This window comes from Equus przewalskii, chromosome 7 (genome assembly GCF_037783145.1).
Source record: "Equus przewalskii isolate Varuska chromosome 7, EquPr2, whole genome shotgun sequence".
NCBI classification, from domain to species: Eukaryota; Metazoa; Chordata; class Mammalia; order Perissodactyla; family Equidae; genus Equus; species Equus przewalskii.
In genome coordinates, this window is record NC_091837.1 from 21,925,882 (window position 1) to 21,950,192 (window position 24,311).

General features: G+C 38.7%; 1 protein-coding gene across 38 annotated transcripts in view; it reads left to right on the forward strand.

Annotated features, from left to right (window-relative positions):
- The window catches only part of ATXN2 (ataxin 2), a 118,847-nt gene that overhangs the window by 15,497 nt on the left and 79,039 nt on the right, over window positions 1–24,311 (forward strand). For all 38 annotated transcript variants that reach the window (XM_070628950.1, XM_070628939.1, XM_070628946.1 and 35 more), the window contains exons 2-5: window positions 20,368–20,404; window positions 21,552–21,611; window positions 22,118–22,189; window positions 23,041–23,191. In XM_070628950.1, coding sequence (XP_070485051.1) covers window positions 20,402–20,404; window positions 21,552–21,611; window positions 22,118–22,189; window positions 23,041–23,191 — 286 coding nt within the window. In that variant the 5' untranslated portion in view covers window positions 20,368–20,401. The remainder of the gene's footprint in view (window positions 1–20,367; window positions 20,405–21,551; window positions 21,612–22,117; window positions 22,190–23,040; window positions 23,192–24,311) is intronic.

Consider the following 24,311-nt stretch of genomic DNA (forward strand, 5'->3'; position numbering starts at 1 on the left):
GCTTTTTATTTATGTAATGGTAATTACCATATATTGTGTGCCTATTAGGTTTCAAGAACTGTGCCAAGTGCATTACTTATATATACTTTAATCTTTACAACAGCCCAGGCTGTCAGGTTGGTAGTACCATATCCATTTTACAGATGAGGGAAGTGGTGGTTAAGAGAAATTAAGGAACTTGCCCAAGGTCACAGAGCTAGCAAGTGATGAAGCCGAGATTCTAACTCTGTAAGACTTCAAAGCGTTTGCTTTTAATAACTGCTCCATTGCTTCTAGTATAGCTCTATGACAAAACAAAAACCGATAAAAATCGATGGAAGAAAACAGTTCAGTCATTATTGTTAGCCGTAAAATGGCTTCAATTGCCCATGCCTTAGTTGTGGCAGTTCTATTTATAAATGAGTCTGGATCCAAAAGTTTATGATTTTTATTTTCAAATTTGGAAACAATGTTATAAATGGTGGTTAGTTTTCTGCACTTGCCTATTTTATCAGATAGTCAATTGTAACCCGTGATTAATTTGAACTAAGTATTATTGTATCATGTCTTGAGTTAAGAAGGCATTTGTGGCTTGATCTAAGAACCCGAACACCACTTAGGATGTTTCTATGGGAAAATTAGAATGTAAAACTCACTTTTCCACACTCTCTCTTATGTTAGAGGCTGCATAGCCCTGGGGCTAGAAGGATACACTGAACAAGACTTCAGGAGGACACATTAGTCCTTCAAAAAGAAGAGATTAAATAGTTGAGGATATGATTCCTGTCCTTTGTGGCTTTAGAGAAATTCCTGGCTATGCCATAGTTATTTGTAGATCATACATTTTATTCTTAATTACTGCAGCACATTAATTTTGCCCACCAGTTTAACTTAGCCTACTTTTGCTATTAAACTTTACTTTTATTGGGTTACCCCTCTGCTCAGAAATCACCCTATTTCCAAGCCTGAGGTCCTCTTCACCTTCAAGGCTTTCCATGATCCAACCCAGAGATCCTGTTAGAGATGTTATCTAACTTCTTCTGTTAGGAGCCAGATAAATATTTTAGGCTTTGCAGGCCACAGTCAGTCTTTTTTGTTTTGTTTTTTTCCAACCCTTTAAAAATGTGAAAAGTATGTTTTAAGTGTGTTGTAAAAACAGGCCACAGGACCATAGGCATGTGCTGACCCTTGATAGAATCCCGTTTTATCTTTCTGGCCATGTTTTCCATCGGTTCTTCGAAACATGACCTCCATTTAAATTAATATGGTCTCCTTTCTCATCGCCTCTGCAGGTACTGAGCTCCCCCTCTGTTCCGTCTGCTCTGCTGTCATTATTCTCCTTTTCCACGTCCTCATAGTTATCCTCTAAGATCTAGCCCAAATCTTTCATGAAACTCTCACTTATTTTTCTTTGTATTAACTCCTGTAGAACTTAGTTTGTCCCATATGTTAGCTTTCTTAATTGAGAACATGTTCCATGTTTTTCCATAGTATAAACTATAAACTACAGGAATAAAACTATAAACTACAGGAATAAAAAGATTCACATATTCCCTCAAACTATTTTATGGAGAATGCCTAAAGTACTTTTTCTTTTTACAAGTCAGCATTCCTTTTATTTGGCATCCTGTTCCCCGTCCCCAAATGTGAATTTTAGAATTGGAAGCTTGCATTTGAGGTGATCGTGATTCGTCATCTTTATTTTACACAGGAGCAGGAACTTTAAAGGCCTTGTCCAAAGTCACACAGCAATTTATTCGGCACCCCATCTCTGTTCTTACTTTGTGATGTGAAGGCAGGTTATTTCACTTGCTTGAGTTTCTTCCTCTGTGAAATGAGGGTGATGAGGATTAAATGAATTACATGTGTAAAGGGCTTAAATCAATGCATGGCATATAGTAAGTTCTCAATAGCTTTTATTATTAGCATGTTTACTAACCAGTTAAAACTGCACGAGCAAGTTAAGGCTGACAAGTGCTTGTTGGTGGATTTGGGGAGTGTGTACGAGTGGGTGCAGTTTAGCATTTTGTTGAGCTTGTATGTGCACTGTTAGTTCAGTAGAAGTTTGAAGCTGTCAGATTGGGACAGTTAACATCTCTGCTTCCAAGTTACCCAGGGTAGTGGGGAAGGCAGGCATGCACATGCTGTAAACTGGTAGCCCTGAGGAGGGAGTGTGAGTGACTGCCTTGGGTGGGCGGTGAAGACAAAAAGCTTCAAAAAGTAGTGAGGGTTGAGATGGATTTTGAAGTATGATAAGCAGTTTTCAGTGAGGTCATGGAAGAGAAGAGGAAGTTCTAGACAGGGAAAAGTTTGTGCTAAGGCACAGAGATAGGATAAACATGGTCTTTGTAAAAAAAAAAAAAAATGTGGTTCACAGTGTAGTGGAAGAATTGGAGGAGGTAGTTACTAAAAGCAGGGACACAAATTTGGAAGCCCTTATAGTTAGAGAAGAAATGAAGTCAGCTTGAAATAAATACTATTGAGAACGTTTTGTAAATGGAAAATTTCAACATATATAAAAACAGAACAGTTTAATGAGCCCTATGTATCTGTCACTCAGTTTCAGTAGTTATCAATAAGTGTTTCATCTTGCTTCACCTATACTCCCCCCTTCCCCATTATCACTTGTCTTTTGAAGGGCTTAAACCTGTTTGAGGGCTGCCCTGTGGCCAAGTGCTTAAAGTTCCATGTGCTCTGCTTTGGTGGCCTGGGTTCGGATCCTGGTTGCAGACCTGCTCCACTCATCAGCCATGCTGTGGAGGCATCCCACATACGAAAAATGGAGGAAGATAGGCACAGATGTTAGCTCAGGGCTCATCTTCCTCAAGCGAAAATAAAGAGGTGGATTGACGATGGCTGTTAGCTCAGGGTGGATGTTCCTCACACACACAAAATAAAATAAAATAAAATTAAAGATTTGTTTAAAAAAAAAAAAAAAAGCTGTTTTGAGGCCCCAGGAGAGATTAGTGACCAATGAGTAAAACCACTGGGAGAGAGCCCTGAGCTCACTCTAAGGAAGCACCTTTGAGGATTGGTCAGAGGGGATGAAGGCTTTGAAAGGTAGACAGTACCTGGTGCTGGAGAAGCTCAAGGAGAAGACTGGAACTGCGCTGTCCAACATGGTGGCTACTATCCACATGTGGCTATTTAAATGTAAAATTAAGTTAATTAAGGTAATATTAAATTCAGTTCCTCGGTCACACTAGCCATATTTGAAGTGTTCAGCTGCCACATGTACCCAGGGACTACATATTGGGCAACATGGATGTAGAACATTTTTTGTGTTTTTTTTTTGTTTGTTTTTTAGCATTACAGACAGTTCTATTGGATAGCACTGGACTTGAGCCCCAAGATTCCTTTTTTTTTTTATGATGAGGAAGATTGGCCCTGAGCTAACATCCATGCCAATCATCTTCTATTTTTTATGTAGGATGCCACCACAGCTTGGCTTGATGAGTGGCAGGTAGGTCCACACCTGGGATCTGAACCTGTGAACCCCAGGCTGCTGAAGCAGAGTGTGCAAACTTAACCACTATGACACCGGGCTGGCCCCCAAGATTGCTTTTTATCTGAGTTGTGTGGAGCTTTTGGTGTCTAGGTTATATCTAGTTGTGTATGGCTTTATTGCCAATCCCCTTATCTCTTCCTCTAAGTAAAACTTCATGTGAAGAGATTTTTTTTTTTTACGACTCTAATGTGTGCTGTGATATGAGGAAAAGAATTGTATTAGCTAACAGCTATTAAGCACTTACTCAGTAATGTGTCAGACATTGATCTTAAGCCAAGCTGTCTGTGTGGAATATCATGTAAGTTTCACAGTCTGATGAGAAGGTACTGTTGTTTCTGTGAGAAGGTACTATTCTGATCACCATTTGATAGGTGCTAGAATTGAGACACACACAGCTGAATTCCTGAGGGTTAGGTCACAGGGCCCGGAAGCGATAGGGCCAGAGTTTGAACCCAAGCAGTTTACAGAGTACTAAATTAGTTCTGGTGGGGATGGTAGTTGTTTTGAAACATTGATTCTAGATGTTTATGTGACTGGATTAATCTGGCAGTTGTTCTTTGTGAATTTAGTTGCCAGCCCACCTTAGTTTACCAAAAAAACCTTCTAGCCTTATGTTTGGGTCATGGCCCATTTCCTGCTGCCACCTTGTTTGACTCATCTTTTCGGTGAGGAAATAGTTACTCAATAAGTATTAGTTATAAAATTTCCCTTTCTAATAAGAAAACTGAAATGGAAAGAGCAAAATGACTCACCTGAGTTAACCATAAGAGCTGGAATTGGATTTCTAGTTTTTAGTTAATTGTCCTTTCTCTTGACAGCTTTAGTTTTTCTGTACTATGAAGAGAAATGGAATTAATCAATACTTGTTATAATTCATATAAACTATACTATATACTTATTCGGCAATTTAGAGTACTTACTGTGTGCCAGGCTCTGTTCTTTTATTTTTTAAAATTTTTTAACAGTGTTCATAAACCACTGAATTTGTGGTAATGTGTTATAGCAGCAGTAGGAAACTAATACATTTACCTGAAAATTAACCATGAAAAGACTTACCAGAGGCGTTTAAAGAGTAAAACAGATATATTCACATAATTCTGCATTTGCTCCTTCACCTTCTTTTAAAGCTGTGTGTGGAGTTGACAGAGAAGTAGAATAAGATAATTTGTGGTGAGTGCTGTAGGTGTCTCCCTCTGACCTCTGGTCCCTGTGTCGCATCGCCTTCTCTGGCTCTGCCTCTCCTGCCTCATTCTTATAAGGGCTGTTGTGAATCTATTGGGCCCATCAGGATAATCTCTCCCAAAATCTTTAATCACATCTGCAAAGTGTCTTTTATTGTGTAAGGTCCTGTAGTCACGGATAGCAGAAATTAGGATGTGAGCGTCTTTGGGAGGCAGCTCTTACGCCTGCCACACTGTGAGAATGACCCTCCTCCTTCAGGCGCTGCTACTCTCTGAGCTGGGACGTAGCGACCTTGGTCCAGGGCTTTAATTTCTAACCACAGAATTACCAATCTGAGTCTTTGCTTAAATACTTATTAATGAATAGGATTCAGCTCTTTTTATTTATTGATGAGTTCGTTCCTCATGTAAACGGTAAACTGAATCTTATGTATTTGTTTTATTGAAAGTGTTGCTTCTTTGTAAGAAATTCTGTAAAACGTTAGCTGATTATTTTACACAGAGAGAAATTGCTACAAGTTGCAGGGGTGAAATAGTTGTTATTGTTAACTAGAGTCATTATTTGCTGTCTATTATAGGGGCATTGAATTTTTTCTTTTTGAAGATTGGCACCTGAGCTAACAGCAGTTGCGACTCTCCTTGTTTTTCTTCTTCTCCCCAAAGCCCCACAGTACATGTTGTATATTCTAGTTGTAGGTCCTTCTGCCTCTGCTATGTGGGACGCCACCTCAGCATGGCCTGATGAGTGGTGCCAGGTCCACCCCCAGGACCCGAACCAATGAAACCCTGGGCTACCAAAGTGGAGCGTGTGAACTTAACTACCCGGCCACAGGGCTGGCCCCGGAATTTTTTTTTTTAATGAGAAGGATTTGATGCTTACTTAGAATAGGATCTAAAAGTAGATTTTTCCTATTAGGTAGTACTGTGGGACTATCTATCTAATCATCATCAAGCATCGCCTCACAGCGAGCAGTTGGAGGAGTGTTATGGTTTCACCACTTCAGTCCAATATCCTAAAGGTGGTAGTAGGCTTTCCCCAGGAAGGATGATGTGGTTCAGAGAAAAAGCTGAAAGCATTGTTCAGCACTTTTTTTTCCTTCCATAGCAAATGTAAAGAGAGGACTATGAATTCTAAGATCATCACCCTGTGGTAGCCATCTCTATAATCATAAAATGCCTTTTGACCCATAATCTGCCTCATTCTCAAAAAGAGATTCATAGAATGTGGAGGAAGAAACTAAAAGAAAGATGAGTAATTATTTGGTTTCTTTCTTTTTTTGTACAAATGTGGAGCCTCAGACCTAGAGGGGAAATGAATTGCTCAAGGTCAGTTAATTGGGGCTATACTAGCACTAAACTCAAGTTAATTCTTCTGACTTCCTGAAGAGGGTTCTTTTGAGCATATTTCCATTAAGAAATATGCATTGAACATTCCTGTAGAAATTGACTGTGAGTTTAGCGCAGTGCTGTAGCAGAAGTGACTTCTTGAAGACCTTTTGCCTTGTTTCTGTTTTCCTTTTTCTATGACTATTGCAGAACATTACCTATATCCATGTATGCATGTAATTCAGAACGTGCTCTGCTAGTTTCTCTTAGATATAATCACCAGTAGAAATATGGTGCCTGTCTTTGAAGGCTTTGGGTAAAGCCATGAGAAATTAAATTGCAGTGTAAGTTAGTACATGGAAAGAACCAAATGGGTGTTGTAGGGCCAGGCTCTATTCTTAAGTCCTGGGCATACAATGGTGAATGAGACAAATAGAAATGTTTGCCCTCATGGAGTTTATATTCTGGGGGTGGAAAGTAGACTAAGACAGAAAGTAAATAGATAAACACATAATAAATAAAATTTCAGGTATTAAGTACTATGATGCATTAAATATTAATTACTTAAGTGCCAAAACAGGGTGATATATAGTGGTTGGGAGCTACTTTTGATGGAATGGTCAGGGCAGGCCTCTCTGAGGAGGTGACATTTAAGTTGAGATCTAAATAACAAGAAGCACTCGGACATGTGACTATCTGGGGGCAAGAACATTATTACACCTTTACTGGAAACGGAGTTGGTGGTGTGTAGTATTTTTACTATGCCAACGAATAGTAATTACATCTGTACAACTAGTCTGGGTCTTAAAATCTGCATCAGTGAAATACTTTGATTGTGTAAATGTTACCCAGGCCTGTTGAAATAGTTGTAGAAATTAGTGAAAGACCTATGTAGGTACAGTGTTGAAAAATGGTGATGAGTGAGAATGGTAAAAAATGAAGAAGTAAGAAATTCCTTAATTATATCGTGTGATGGCAGTACCAATAGAAATTGCATGTTTTTTTTTTTTTCCAGAATTTTGAAACAATAATGGAGGTGAATTTCAGTTGGATTATTTAATGTGCGTCAGTTATTAGGAGTGTTCAATTATTTGTATATATTTTTACTTGTTAATTCAAGTGATGAATAGGACAGATAAAATATACATATGAAAAAATGCAATTTTAACTTTCTGTCCTGGATATAAACTCTCAAGCGTAAGCTGCCTGAAGGCTGTGTTCATCTTGCTTGTTTAATAAATATTTGTTAAATGCAAAGTTTAAAAGCTGTAGTTTTGAATGTTTCCTCTGTGCTAGATTCTTAATTATACCTCATTCAAGCTGTAAAATAGACATACAATAAACCCTACATTTTTTTTTAAAGATTTTATTTTTTTCCTTTTTCTCCCCAAAGCCCCTCCAGTACATAGTTGTATATTCTTCGTTGTGGGTCCTTCTAGTTGTGGCATGTGGGACGCCGCCTCAGCGTGGCCTGATGAGCAGTGCCATGTCCGCACCCAGGATTCGAACCAACGAAACACTGGGCCACCTGCAGTGGAGCATGCGAACTTAACCACTCGGCTGTGGGGCCGGCCCCTAAACTCTACATTTTTAAGTGTACGATATAATACGTTTTGACGAAATGAGTGTGTGTGTGTATGTTTTTTGCAGATTGTCTTTCTGATCCTCAACAACCCTGTGACCTTTTTTATTACTTCCATTTTACAGATAAGCAAACTGAGGACTAGAGTGGTTAAGTACCCTTCCTGGGGTCACAGTAAGTGGCTGAGGCAGGATTTGAAACAGAGTTGTGTGAGAAATGTTAGAGTAGGCTTCTGGGTTTTCGTGTGCCCTCTCTTTTTAAGCCCTGCACTCTGGAGCTAGTGCTTTGGGTTTCCTGGTTAGGGAATGTCTGAGGTCTCTAAAATTTATCCCAGTCCCCTCATATTTGTTTCTTCTCCTGTTGGTATATTGATATCGTGCAACAAAAAAGTTTTGAATTTTGACCAGGTCCACTTATCTGTTTTTTCATCTGTTTTTTGTGCTTTTAGTGTCATTTCTAAGAATCCATTGCCAAATCCAGGGTCTTGAAGATTTACACCTATGTGGTTTTTTTGGTGAATTTTATAGTTTTAGCTCTTAACTTTTATGTCTTTGACCCATTTTGGGTTGATTTTTATATATAGTATGAAGTAGGGGTCCAACTACATTCTTTTGCGTCTGGATATCCAGTTGTCCTAGGTCTGTTTGTTGAAAACACTATTCCTTTCCCACTGAGTTGTCCTGGCACTCTTCTCAAAAATCAATTGACCGTAAATGTAGGGGTTTATTTCTGGACTACCAGTCCTATTCTGTTGATCTATATGTCTGTCCTTATGCCAGTACCACACTGTTTTGATTAGCCTCCCCAGATTATTTTGAAGCAATTCCTAATATCATGTTATTTTTTCTGTAAATATTGCAATATATAGCTCTGTAAGAGAATGGAAGTTTTAAAAAACGTGCTCTTATCACATGTGAAAAATTAACGTTAATTCCTTAGTATTATTTAATATCCAGTCAGTTCAAATTTCACGAGTTTTCTCTTTTTAAAAAAAATGAAGGGCCGGCCCCGTGGCCGAGTGGTTAAGTTTGTGTGCTCTGCTTTGGCGGCCCAGGATTTTGCCAGTTCGGATCTTAGGCGTGGACATAGCACTACTCATCAAACCATGCTGAGGTGGCATCCCACATAGCACAACCAGAAGGACCTACGACTACAGTATACAACTAGGTACTGGGAGGCTTGGGGGAGAAGAAGGAAAAGAAGAGATTGGCAACAGATGTTAGGTCAGGTGCCAATCTTTGAAAAAAGGTTTTAAAAAATCAGCTTTACTGAGGTGTAATTTATTGGTGGTGCTGTCAAGTCGACTCCAACTCCTAGCAACCCCCTGCGCACAGCAGAGCGGGATCCTGCCTGGTCTTTTTTGTGCCATCCTCTCATTTTCCCGTGCTGTGTCAGACAGTGCTTCTGTGCTCTTCACAGGGTTTTCATGGCCAGTTTCTTTGGAAGTGGGTGGCCAGGTCCTTCTTCCCAGTCTGTCTTAGTCTGGAAGCTCCACTGAAACCTGTCCACCATGGGTGACCCTGCTGGTATTTGAAATACCAGTGGCATAGCCTTCAGCATCACAGCAACACACAGCCACCACAGTATGACAACCCATAGATGGGTGGTGTGGTTCCCTGACCGGGAAATGAACCTCAGGCCATGGTGGTGACAGCACCAAATCTTAACCACTAGACCACCAGAGGTGTGATTTACGTACAGTAAAATTCACCAATTTTAAGAGTACAATATAGTGAGTTTTTAACATTGAATTTATTTAATTATAATTCATATGCCATACAATTGAACGTTTTTTAGGTATACGTTTTAGGGATTTCTTTGGATCTACCATTAGTTTGGGAGTGGCAGGGTTTTTTTCTTTTTCTTTTGAGGAAGATAAGCTCTGAGCTAACATCCACTGCCAATCCTTTTTTTTCCCCCCTGAGGAAGATTGGCCCTGAGCTAACATCCGTGCCCATCTTCCTCTATTTTATATGTGGGATGCCTACCACAGCATGGCTTGACAAGTGGTATGTAGATCTGTGCCCAGGATCTGAACCAGCGCACCCCAGGCTGCAGAAGTGGAGCACGCAAACTTAACTGCTGCGCCACCAGGCCAGCCCCAGCAGTGGCAGGTTTTTTGAGGTATAATTTACATACAGTAAACTCACCTAGTTAGTGTCAAGTTCTTTGAGTTTTCACAAATGTATACAGTCGTGTAATCACTGCCACAACTAAGATGCCACCCTATAAATCATAGTTCCCTCTGTGCTTTTATATTAAATCTCCTCCCTTCACCCTCAGCCCCTGCCAGTCATTGATCTGACTTCTGTATGTATCTATATATTTGCCTTTCCAGAACGTCATGTAAGTGGAATTGTGGATTATGTAGTCTCTTATGTCTGGCTGCTTTCACTTAGCACAGTGATTTTGGAATTCATCCATATTGTGTATAGCATGTATTGGTAATTTTTAATTTTATTACTTAGTATTCCATTGTTAAGAATGTACCACCACAGTTTGTTTAGTCATTGGCCAGGTAATGGACATTTAGGCTGTTTCCAGTTTTTGGCTATTATGAATAAACCAGCTCTGAACAGTCACATTCATTGCTCTTGAATAATTACCTAGGAGTGGGATTGCTAGGTTGTGTAAGTATGTTTAAGGACACTGCCAAACTCTTTTCCAAAATGGCTATACCATTTTGCATCCCCACCAGCAGTCTTGGAGAGTTTCAACTGCTTGGCATCCTCACTAGCAGTTGGTATTGTCAGTCTTTAATTTTACCCAGTAAATCTTATTTGGTTAAATGCCTGTGTAAGTCTTTTGCACATTTATTGGGCTGTTTATCTTCTTACTAATAAGTTATATGAGTTCTTTGTATAGTCTGGGTATAAAAGCCCAGTGTTGATGTATATTTTGCAAATACTTCCTCAGCTGTGGATTGAATTGTCATTTTCTTAACAGTGTCTTTCAAAGAACAGAATATTTAAAAATTTGATGGAGTCTAATTTATCAAAGTTTTGCTTTTATGCCTTGTATTTTTTCTGTCCTCTCTGAAATCTTTATCACAGAGGATTTGGGGAGAAAAAGCAGAAAAAAAAGATTTTCTCTTGTATTTGCTTTCTTTCTTCTTTTTCCCCCTCCCCAAATCCCCCCAGTACCTAGTTGTATATTTTAGTTGTGGGTCCTTCCAGTTGTGGTATGTGGGATGCTGCTTCAGCATGACCTAATGAGTGGTGCCATGTCCATGTCCTGGATCTGAACCAGCGAAACCCCCAGGCCGCCAAAGTAGAGTGAGCGAATTTAACCTTTCGGCCACGGGGCCAGCCCCAGCGTATTTTCTTTTAAAAGTTTTATTTTAACCTTTTATGATTAGGTCATTGATCCATTTTGAGTTAGCCTTGCTAAGCTTTCTGGTTTCTAGTAGCTTTTTTGTAGATTCTCTTAGGATTTTCTGTATAAATGATCATGTTGTCTCTTTTTTTTTGCTGCAGAATATTAGCCCTGAGCTAACATCTGTTGGTAATCTTCCTCTTTTTTCCCCCCTGAGGAAGATTAGCCCTGAGCTAACATCTGTGCCAGTCTTCCTCCATTTTATATGTGGGTCACTGCCACAGCATGGCTGACGAGTGGTATAGTCCATGCCTGGGATCTGAACTTGCAAACCCAGGCTGCCAAAGTGGAATGCACTGAGCTCAGCGACTAGGCCATGGGGCCAGCCCCCTTTTGTCTTTTATTAAAGACATTTTTCCTTCTTTCTGCCCAATCACTGTGCCTTTTATTTCTTTTTCTTGCCTTACTGCATAAGCTGGAACCTCCAGTTTGGGTGTCTTACTGTTTTATTTTTCTTTTACAGTTTGTTCTAATTAGCCTTCACATGAGGTTCACAAGTTGTTTGATATGTCTTAGGTTTATTTTAATTTGCATTTCACCCCTTGATCATTTTATGCTAGGTGCTTTCAATTCAGTGAGTCCCTGCCTTTGTGGAATTTGCTCATGATATTGTCATTAAATGTACGTTAGTAGAATACCTTGCTTTTTCAATAGGTGGATCAACCTCAGTTGAATTCCATTGTAAAGCTTAAGAATAGTTAAATGAGGGGCCAGCCCCATGGCCGAGTGCTTAAGTTCACTCGCTCCGTTTCCATGGCCCAGGGTTTCACTGGTTTGGATCCTGGGCGTGGACATGGCACCACTCATCAAGCCTTGCTGAGGTGGCATCCCACATGCCACAACTGGAAGCACCCACAACTAAAAATATGCAACTATGTACTGGGGGGCTTTGGAGAGAAAAAGGAAAAAGAAAATCTTTTTTTTTAAAAAAAAGACTAGTTAAATGAGAGCAAGAGCACCTTCATGACATTTCTCAGTTATGCGTGCATTAAACTTTCATGAAAAGTAATGCTTTCTAGAAGGTTCTTTTTTTTTTTTTTTAATATTTCATTTTTCCTTTTTCTCCCCAAAGCCCCCTGGTACATCGTTGTTTATTTTTAGCTGTGGGTCCTCCTAGTTGTGGCATGTGGGATGCCGCCTCAGTGTGGCTTGATGAGCAGTACCATGTCTGTGCCCAGGATTTGAACCGGTGAGACCCTGGGCCGCTGAAGCTGAGCGCACAAACTTAACCACTCGTCCACGGGGCTGGCCCCTAGAAGGTTCTTTTAGAAGTACTCGTTCATGTAAAACAGCAGTAGATTTTATTTTTTAATTGTAGTTATTGACATTGCGGCCACATTTTTTTCAGTGCAGAAGTTGCAAGCTTTTCTTATATATGACACAGATAGTAAGTATTTTAGGCTTTTTGGGCCATATAATTTCTCTGTTGCATATTCTTCTAGGCTGTTCTTTTTAAACAACGCTTTAAGATGTTAAAAACCATACTTAGCTCGGAGGCCAGGCGAAAACAGGTTGTAGACTATAGTTTGCTGTCCCTTGATTTAGAGAATGATTACTTTGAAAGCTTTCATTTCTGTTTCTTTCTTTCCCCTCTTCTTTGGGCTCATTAATTCATTAAATATTTATTAAGTGTTTATCATATATGAGGCACAGTTCCTCTGATTTTGGTTGATGGTACAAAGATGGATAAGATAGTTGTCTGCCAATCTTGGTTTATTTCAACCAAGAGCTCTTGGCCAAGGGCATGAATGGATGTTGAAATCTAGGGGTTTGTTTGGCCACATTAAGTTCCTTTTGGGGATACATCAGTTTCTGGTACCTTCTTCTAATTTTCACATAGGTGTTGGCTGCTCACTGCTCTGTTTTCTCTAGTGTGGGGCTGTGACTCCTTGGAGGAGTCATTTTCTTATTTACACAAAAGCGCCATGTTGTCAGGTGATGGCCCTGAGTAGTGGGCATATGACAGGTTCACCAGTAACTATAATAATACAAGGCAGGTGATGCTAAATTCTGAGTTAGAGTTGAAGAGAGCACCATGTATTTGATTGGTGTGGCATAATCTAAGGAAGGCTTCTTGAAAAGGTGGCACTTGAGTTTCAAGGCTGAGTAGGATTAAATTTTTTTATTACAAAAAAAAGACGAGAGGCCAGTCCTTTGGCTGAATGGTTAAATTTGTGTGCTCTGCTTCAGTGGCTGAGGGTTTCGCTGGTTCGGATCCCGGGTGTGGACCTAGCACCACTCATCAAGCCATGCTGAGGCGGTGTCCCACACGCCACAACCAGAAGGACCCACAGCTAAAATATACAACTATGTACTGGGGGGCTTTGGAGAGAAGAAGAAAAAATAAAATCTAAAAAATATTTTAAGGAGAAAAAGACAAAGTAGATAGAAGTTAATAAATCACAGTTTTTAATTTTTTTAAAAAAATTTTGTTTATAATTTTAGATTTATAAGAAAATTGCAGTTGTACAAAGAATTCTCCTATACCCTTCACGCATATTCTTCAAGTAACATTTCACTACATTTATTTTTTCATTTTCTGTTGTTAAAATTAATATATCTATATATAAATCTAAAATTATTTTATTAAATATATGAGAGACATGGTGCCCCTTAGCCCTAAATACTTTAGAATTGTATCCTAATAACAAGGACATTGTCTTACAAAATCAGAGTATAGTTGTCAAAATAAGTAAATTAGTATTGTGCCAAACTATTACCTGTAGACCTTATTTGAATTTTACCAGGTGATCTTCCAATGTTCTTTATAGCAAAAGAAAGAAAAATTCTGGTCCAAAGAACCAATCCAGGAAGTCGGCTCTCCACGTCTTTGGGCTCCACATCCCCAGATTCAACCAACCGTGGATAGAAAGGCCTTTGGTGGTTGTGTTTGTACTAAACTTGTCCAGACTTTTTTTCTTGTCATTATTCCGGAAACAATATAGTATAACAACCATTTACATAGCATTTACATTGTAATAAGTGTTATAAGGATGATTAAATCATGTAGAGATGATTTAAAGTGTGTAGGAGGAAGTACGTAGGTTATATGTAAATACTACACCATTTTATATAAGAGGCTTGAGCATGTGTTGATTTTGGTATTTGAGGCGGTCCTAAAACCAGTCCGCTAAAGTGGATACTGAAGAATGACTATGTTACATTCAGTTTTCATGTCTGTTTGATCTCCTTTAATCTGAATAGTTCCTTAGTCTGTCTTTGCCTTTTATGATTTGACACTTGTGAAGATTACAGGTTAGTTATTTTGTAGAATGTCCCTCAACTACGGTTGTCTGATGTTTCCTGCTGATTAGATTCAGATTGTGCGTTTTTGGCAAGAATACCAGAGAAGTGATACATGTATTCTCGTTGCAGGATATCAGGAGGTGCATGGTATACATATGTTGCATTGCTGGTGCTGTTAACTTTGATCACTTGATTAGGATTGTGTCTGCTAGGTTCCTTTAACATAAAGTTATTTTTATTTTTTTTTTTTTAAAGATTTTATTTTTTTCCTTTTTCTCCCCAAAGCCCCCGGTACACAGTTGTATATTCTTCGTTGTGGGTCCGTCTAGTTGTGGCATGTGGGACGCTGCCTCAGCGTGGTTTGATGAGCAGTGCCATGTCCGCGCCCAGGATTCGAACCAACGAAACACTGGGCCGCCTGCAGCAGAGCGCGCGAACTTAACCACTCGACCACGGGGCCAGCCCCAACATAAAGTTATTTTTTAAACACTGTCATTAATCAGTACTTTGTGAGGAGTTACTTCGTGACTATATAAATGTCCTGTTTCTACTTTACTGGATTTAGCATCCATTGGTGATGTTTGCCTGAAACAGTTACTACTGTGGTGCTTACCAAATGGCAACCTTTTAATTCTATCATTCCTTCTACATTTGTTAGTTGGAATTCAGTTGTCAGGTTGATAGGATGACAAGGAGGTGGAGCATGAGATGAACTCTTTAGGTGGAGGAGCATGGCTCTGGGTCAAGAGGGCAAAGGTAATTTCTTTAAGAGTTCATCTTCAGTAGCTCAGGAACTGTGTGAAAGGGCACAGAGAGTCCTGGTGGAATGCCTTTTTCTTCTTCCTGATGGATTGATCCTTTTATCATTATAAAATGTCCCTTTTTGGGGCCAGCCTGGTGGCCCGAGTGGTTAAGTTCGTGCATACTGCTTCGGCAGCCCAGGGTTTCACCAGTTTGGATCCTGGGTGCGGACATGGCACCGCTCATCAAGCCACGCTGAGGCAGCATCCCATATAGCACAACTAGAAGGACCCACAACTGAAAAATGTGCCACTATGTACTGAGGGGCTTTGGGAGAAAAAGGAAAAATAAAATCTTTAAAAAAAGAAAAGTCCCTTTATATCTCTAGTAACATTTTTTTTTGTTTCAAACTCTATTTTACCTCATGTTATTACAGCCGCTTTAGCTTTCTTGTCCTGTTTGTGTGATATGACATATCTTTTCCCATCTTTTTACTTTGAGTCTCTTTTACCTTTGAATCTAGAGTGTCTCTCTTATGGACAGTGCGTAGTTGGATCTTCTTTTTTATCCAGTTAAGCCTGTATCTCCAGTGAATCTATCAGTCTCCTACCAACCTCCACTGGCTTTGGGAGCACCCCTAGGCCTGAACTTTCTCTGCCTACTATTGCAAATGAAGTTCCTTTGGGAAAAGAATCTGAGCTTATTTGTTTGGTGGGGTTTTTTAAATTGTGATAAAATATATACAACATAAAAGTTACTCTTTTAACCATTTTTATTTTTGAAATTTCATTTATTTATTTTGTGAGAAATATTGAGCTTACATCTGTTGCTAATCTTCCTCTTTTTTTTTTTTTTTTGCTTGAGGAAGATTGTCAGTGATCCAACCTCTGTCCCAGTCTTCCTCTATTTTATGTGGGATGCCACCACAGCATGGCTTGACAAGTGGTGCTAGGTCTGTACCTGGGATCTGAACCTGCGAACCTCAAGCTGCCGAAGTGGAGCACGTGAACTTAACTCTTACACCACTGAGCCAGCCCCTTAACCATTTTTAAATATACAGTTCAGTGGCATTAAGTACATTCACATTATTGTGCTATAAGCGCCTCTGTTGAGTTCCCAAATATTTTTACCCCAAAAGGAAGCCCTGTACCCATTAGGCAGTTGCTCCCTATTCCAACCATCCCCCAACCCCTGGCATCCAACACTCTCCTTTCTTGTGTCTATGAATGTGACTATACTATGTACCTTATATTAGTAGAATCATGCAGTAGATGTCCTTTTGTGTATGGTTTATTTCACTTAGCGTATCTTCAAGGTTCATCCAGGTTGTAGCATGTATCAGAACTTCATTTGTTTTTAAGGCTGAATAATATTCCATTGTATGAATGTACCCCATTGTGTTTAGCCATTTATTCATCAATGGATTTTTTTTTTTTCACCTTCTGGCTATTGTAAATAATGCTACTTTGCACATTGGTATACAGATATCTTTTCAAATCCCTGCTTTCAGTTATTTTGGGTATATCTTTAGAAGTGCAATTGCTGGAGCATGTGGTAATTCTATGTTTAATTTTTTGAGGAGTTGCCATACTCTTTTCCTCAGCAGCTGTGCTATTTTACATTCCCACAAGCAGTGCACAAGGGTTCCAATTTCTCCACATTTTTGATAATAGCCATCATAGTGGGGGTGAAGTGGTAACTCATTGTGGTTTTGATTTGTGTTTTCCTAATGACTAGTGATGTTGAGCATCTTTTCATGTGCTTATTGGCCAGCTGTATAACTTATTTGGAGAAATGTCTGTTCACTTGTTTTCCCCATTTTGAATTGGGTTGTATAATTTTTTGTTGTTGAGACATAGGAGTTCTTTATGTATTCTAGATATTAACCCCTTATCAGATACATGATATGCAAATATTTTCTCCTTTTCTGTGGGTTGTCTTTTCACTCTCTGATAGTATCCTTTGCACAAAAGTTTTTCATTTCGATGAAGTCTTTTTTATCTATTTTTTTTTTTGTCTTAGGTTGCCTATGCTTTTGGTGTCACAGTTAAGAAATCATTGCCAAATACAAGGTCATGAAGATTTTCCCATGTTTTCTTCTAAGAGTTTTATAATTTTAGTCTTAAATTTAGCTCTTTGACCCATTGTGAGTTAATTTTTGTATATGGTGTAAGGTAAGGGTTCAGCTTCGTTCTTTTGCACGTGGATATCCAGTTTTTCCGGAATCATTTGTTGAAAAGACTGTCCCTTCCCCATTGAATGGTCTTGACCTTCTTGGTAAAAATCAGTTGCCCACGTATGTGAGGGTTTATTTCTGGGCGCTCTCTTCTATTCCATTGGTTTTTACGTCTGTCCTTATGCCAGTGCCACACTATTTTGATTGTAGCTGTATAGTAAGGTTTGGTTTGGGAAGTCACACTTTGCTTTTGATTTATGTGTGTCTTTAAATTTATAATAATTTTCCCTGCCTTCATGCTGTTTTTTTTCTTCTCACACCGTTTATTTTTTGAAGAAACTATCATTTGTTACGTTGAATTTACCACTTTGTGGATTTAACTGATTTGTAACCTCGTGGTATCAGTTTATATATTCTTCTACCCCATATTTCTTATAAACTGGTAGATCTATAAACTTGATTAAATCCAGGCTCCGATTGCACCACATCAGAAGGCACTTGTTTTCTTTTTGAGTTAGTGAAATTGTAAAAAGCAGGCAGAATGATATAAAGAGCCCCTGCACGCCTGTCACCTCGCTGCAGCAGTTGTCAGCTCATGCCAGTCTTGTTTCATTTACAACCCCATCTGTTTCCTCCCTCCTGTATTATTTGGAAGCAACATAAACTCTTTACTATTATTTTTGTAAGTTTCCTTGTATTAATTTGACTGGCACTTTAAATTACATGTTAATCTCATAGTCACTATTAAAAGCTTAGAATCCTGGATATTGTTGTTTTGTTAAATCTGATCCATCTGATCACTTTTGGACTAGAATATGATCTTGGCTTTTTTTGAGATTCTATGTGTTTTTTGTTTTTGTTACTATATGAAATATTAGGATACTTTGTCCTAAAATACTAAAGAAAAAAATTTAAGGGTCTGGCCTGGTAGCATAGTGGTTAAGTTCACTCTGCTCTGGCAGCTCTGGGTTTACAGGTTTAGATCCCAGGTGTGGACCTACACACTGCTTAACAAGCCGTGTTGTGGGGGCATCCCACATACAAAATAGAGGAAGATTGGCACAGATGTTAGCTCAAGGACCATCTTCCTCACCAAAAACAAAAAAATAAAATAAAAATAAAAAGTAAAGCATAATCTGAGTGAATCTAAAAAGAAAAAAACAAAAATGGATTTGGACTTTTACCAGTTTCAGAAAATGCTACTGTGGTATGCTGACATTCCCCTGGGTGTCCAACTACCTGGTCCATCAGTGGAAATCAGTGGTTTCTACACTCTACCGTCAGGTACCACTATGAGTCGTAATTTTCCCTGTTGAACAATTTGTTCTAAGTAAACTGGGTTGTCAAAACAATTGCTCTTTATTGGTCAAAGATATAACTGTATAATCAATTTTAAGAAGTGTGACTTGTGTAAAGGAGTTTTATGTTTTAAACTCCTAAATGTTTTTGTAGGGAGGCCACAAAGAGTATAAGTGCGCTTAAAGTATTGGCATTTGTTTAAGTTTTTTAACTGTGGCATCTCAGCAATCACTAGGATAAGATAATCCTTCTAGGGGCCGCCCAGTGGCGCAGTGGCTAAGTGTACACGTTCTGCTTTGGTGGCCTGGGGTTCACTGGTTCGGATCCGGGGCAAGCCATGCTGTGGTAGGCGTCCCACATATAAAGTAGAGGAAGATGGGCACTGATGTTAGCTCAGGGCCAGTCTTCCTCAGCAAAAAGAGGAGGATTGGCGGCAGATGTTAGCTCAGGGCTAAATCTTCCTCTCACACACACAAAAAGATAATCCTTCTAAGCAGAATTTAGCCATTGTATAGTCTTTGGCTACAGATTACAAAAAAAAAATAGAAAAACCCAATTAACTCATGATGTTTGAAAAAAATGTAGAAATTCGATTAGGCTTAATTGTAAAGTTAGTTTATTCCTTGTGATGCAATTTCAGAGAGGCAGCATAAGAAATGAAAAGCCTAACCTTGGATGAACTTGGTTCAAATACCAGCTCTACTGTGTGTGAACGGGACGATGGTAGTCAGGACACTTAGCACTGCTACATACAGTCTAGTTCCTGGCCTGTGAAGCGGGGGTGGGGGATTTGACATAGTACTTACCATAGTGTCTGGTTTGTGCTAAGTTCTGTAAGTGATCACTTACTGGTCATATTCCTTAGACTTTAGGAATTTCTCTCTTTGTGCTGTATGTGAGGCAAAGAGTTAGAGAATCAGAATGTTATAAATGGAAGGAATCTCAGAGGTGATTTGCTACAAGACGTTAATTTCTAGATGATACTAGGTGACAGAATTGGAGAATGAAGCAGCCTTGACCTTGGAATGTTAAGATCAGTGCTACTTTTCTGGAAATGGGTACCATTCATATCGCTAGACTTTGGGAACGTGAATTACTCTTTTCCTTGACTGTTTTAAGTTTGTGGCTTAATTTGAGTGTTGTGATTTATTCTATTAAAGTGAGATTGCACCCCTTTTATTCCATAGTAACTAATGTTTCTGAGGACTGTAACATTTCACTTTATTAATGTTTTTATCATTTCCTAAGGGGCCTAATCTTTTCCTATGGAACAGGCCTTAGGCTTTATTATGCCTGTAATTAAATTCAGTTGGAAATAGCATCCGAGTTACTGGAAATTACTGGACAGCCGACCTCAGGGTACTGCATTGTTTCAGAGGGAAGGGGATTGGCAGAGAAAGGCACTTGCTACGTAGATCCCGACAGTGGCACTTTTTAGAAGTGAAAGTGCTTTGAGTGATTTAACTTATTTTCAAGCGTTTTTCTGCAGTTGTAAATACAGTACCTATTTTTGGAGGCAAGGGAAAAATACGGGAGGTGACTTGATATCAGTCAAATATATCAGTTAAATGAGGAGTAGATTCTATATTTTGTTCCTGAGTAGCTTTATGTAACAGAGTGATTGGTTACTTTTGGAGTAAAGCTTATTATATTTGGTATTAGTTATTTCTTCCAATAGGCTGTTTTTATTTTTACTTCATTTATTTGATTTTGATCACGTTCATTCTTTCCTCGTCCCTGCCTCCCACGACCTATACCTGTTCTTGGCCTCTGAGCCAGCAAAATGCAGAAAGAGCCATACATAGGTAGCCTTTATACTTACTGTTAGATGAGCCCTCCTCACAGATAGCTGGTGCTGTATTGGAATGGAATTATAAGATATTTTAAATTTGAAAGTAGTCTTTAGCTTGCTTGACCTGTTGAATTTAATAAGCATAATATTTAATCTTTTCAGAGGTCGAAACAGTAACAAAGGCCTGCCTCAGTCTATGGTGAGTAACTTCACTGTTCTTTCTTTAGAAAAATTGGTAACTAAAATGTGATTTTAAACCATGGACCAAAAGCCAAGGCAAAAAAAAATTCCCTTCTCTTGAATTTTATATCTCAGATAACCTTTATAGATCAATACTGTTTGATATAAAATTATTAGCTGTATGTGTTGTTTTTTGATAACTTTCTGTATAAAATGTATAATTATCTGTAAATAGTATTTTTCATGCCTAAGAATAATGTCGTTTATTCTCTTGTAAATGACTAAAGGCCAGTCTAAATGAGTAACTCCCTAAAGATCGGTGGAACTCCAGGGCTGGAATTTGCAGAGCTCTTTGGTTTTTGATTTTGGATTAATGTGCTATCTTTTATTCCTTTTATTGTTCTCTCTTGGAAAGGGCCTTCTGGTTTCAAATTTCAGAACTTTCTCAGTGAAATTAAACTGGGCATGAAAGGTGGATGGCATAAGTTCCACATGATAGCAGAAATAAATGAGAAGCTGTCACTAATTTTTGAGACTTTGCCTTTTGTGGATAAATTTTCTTCTTTAGATCAGGAGAACACACGCTTGTGTAGTATGTAATAAGGAGTGGTTGATTGATTAGACCTTAGAGCACTGTCATTGATTCAGATCTGCTGAGAGAAGATAGTCAAGGGTCTGCTACAAAGGTGCCCTACACTTCACCCCATTTATTTATTAAGGTATGCTTAACCCTATTTAGTGGACAGATTTGTGAGTTTTGACACATAGAATTGTTTAACCACCACCACAGTCAAGATAATAGCCCAGTTCCATCCCCTCCAGGAATCCCTCGTACCAATTGTAGTGAGCTCTCCTTCCCCTACTCGCCAGCCTTGGATCTGCCTTCTCTTCTTGTGGATTTGTCTTTCCTCATATATGGAAATTCACTTTTACTGTTTTTCTTATGTATAATCGAAACATTGTTAGTTGGTATAACTCCTTTCCCTTTTGAAAACTTAAGCTTTTATTCTCTAAGGAAGTAAATGATTGTAGTAAACCAAATCTTCCTTTAACACATGTAAGGTATTATAAACCTGACTAAACATTTTGTAACAATAAATACTAATTTTAATACATATACAAGGGTAAATGCTGATTGCTATTAATGTGTTTTCTTAATATTCCAGATTTCTTTTGATGGAATCTATGCAAATATGAGGATGGTTCATATACTTACATCAGTTGTTGTAAGTTTTCAGTTTATTGGGGAGGGAGAAACTGCCTTGGGAGTGGAATAAAGTAACTTCATGAAGTAAAAGTGTGGATGAATGATTCTCAAAGTAACATTTCTTAGGTCATGTTTAATCAAGGATGGTTTAGAAAAAACAGATTAGGACTCTATCCCAGGCTATTATAACTCACTATAAAAGCTTTCTTGTTAACCCTGCTGTGTACAAAATAATATTAGTAGTTGATTGTCTTTAGTGCATTATATTGTCAACCTAATAAAACTAGAGTCAGAAATACTTACTTTCAGTATTTAAATTCATACTGCAAACTCTGGGCAGGGCCTCCTGAAGAATTTTGAAAATTCAGTGTATTGCTAATGTTTTAAAATGTTTTATTGTTCTGTTACTGCATACCTAACATGTTGAATGAAGCCTGGTGAGCTGTAAAAAGTAAAGTGAAAACAATTATCCCCCATGACTGGGTAGCACACTGTTTCTTTGATGAATTAATTGTGTGTTTTTAGGGATCCAAATGTGAAGTACAAGTGAAAAACGGAGGTATATATGAAGGAGTTTTTAAAACATACAGTCCTAAGGTAATTTTCACTCTTTTCCTTTTTGCTAAATATAAAACCTCATGAATCATCAACTATGGTGTTTTTATGGCTTCCTGACGGTGTCTATTAGTTTCTTTCTTTCTTCCTTGCTTCCTTCCTTTGGAAGATTAGCCCTGAGCTAACATCTGCTGCCAATTCTCCTCTTTTTGCTGAGGAAGACTGGCCCTGAGCTAACATCCATGCCCATCTTCCTCTACTTTATACGTGGGACCCCTACCACAGCGTGGCTTGCCAAGCAGTACCATGTCAGCACCCAGGATTCAAACCGGCGAACCCCAGGCTGCCAAAGCGAAACATGTGCACTTAACCGCTGCGCCACTGGGCTGTTCCTTATCTATTAGTTTCTGATTTAGCATTTTCTAGTTATGAGGTGGATATGTTTGTCACATTTCCTTGCTCAGTGCTTTACCTTTGAAGCACTTTTTACCACCACTTTGAATGATTTTGCTCCTCAATTTCAAACACTGGTTATTTTGTAGACTGTTTAATCAAAAAGACTTGCTCTATGTGCTTATTAAAATATTTTGGTCTTTTCAAGCATTGTGGACTAGAAGAGGGATAGAGTAGATTGTTGTTTTTCTATTCATCACTGTTAATGTGCTTAGGACAGACCATGGTAGCAAGGACCAACTTTTAGTTGAGAGGATTTTTGAATGATGGAATGGATAATAGATCATATTTCTGAGAGAAAGGTATGATTATAAGGTTCTCTTGAGATAGATTATTTTTGCCAAAGTCATGTAAGAAATACTACCTTGAAGTGCTGAAGAATTTCTGAAAAATTTTAGTTTATAAATGTATTGAATATTTACTCGTGTTTTTCATTTTAGTGTGATTTAGTACTTGACGCTGCACATGAGAAAAGTACAGAATCCAGTTCGGGGCCAAAACGTGAAGAAATAATGGAGAGTATTTTGTTCAAGTGTTCAGACTTTGTTGTGGTACAATTTAAAGATATGGACTCCAGTTATGCAAGAAGAGGTGAGTTTTGATTTCCTAAATATGCTTCATGGTTTATAATATTTAATCAAGCAAGGACTCTCTACATTGATCATACAGACTTTTTTTGTTTTTTGTTTTCTGTAAGAAATATGGGCTTTTTAGAATAACCTGATTAAGACAAATGGGAATTTTAATACATTTTTTTGGGAAAATATTTAAAATGTCAGACGAAGGGGCCTGGCCCCGTGGCTGAGTGGTTAAGTTTGTGCGCTCTGCTTCGGTGGCCCAGGGTTTCGCCAGTTCGAATCCTGGGCGTGGGCATGGCACCACTCATTAAGCCATGCTGAGGCGGTGTCCCACATGCCACGACTAGACGGACCCACAACTAAAATACACAGCTGTGTACTGGGGGGCTTTGAGGAGGGGAAAAAAAAAAGAAAAAAGAAAAAAAATCTTTAAAATGTCAGAAGAAGGTTCTGTGGTACTTTTAGTAGGATAAATAATGAGAGTTTGTATACTATTAAGACATAGTTTGTACACCATATGATTTCACTTGTATGTGGAAGATAGAGAAACACATGCATAAAGGAAACAGATTAATGGTTACCAGAGGGGAAGAGAGTAGGGGGATGGGCAAAAGGGACAAAGGGGTATGTATGTATGGTGACAGATAAAAACTAGACTATTGGGCGTGAGCATGATGCAGTCTATAGAGAAACTGATATAAAGTATCATACACCTAAAATTATACAATGTTATGAACCAATATGACCTCAAAAAAAAAAAAAACAAACTAGTTTGGGGGTGGCCTGGTGGCTTAGTAGTTAAGTTTGCACACTCTGTTTGGCAGCCTGGGGTTTGCAGGTTCAGATCCCAGGTGCAGACCTACACACAGCTCATCAAGCCATGCTGTGGTGGCGTCCCATATACAAAGTAGAGGAAGATGGGCACGGATGTTAGCTCAGGGACCATCTTCCTCAAGCAAAAAGAGGAAGATTGGCAATAGATGTTAGCTCAGGGCCAGTCTTCCTCGTGCGCACACACACAAATGGTTTGTAAGGGATTTTCTGTAGTTTCATGGTCAAGAATGCTACTGATCATACTCAGCTGAAAATTTCTTGTCCTATTTGGCCTACAATGCTTTAGTTATCAATTTTTA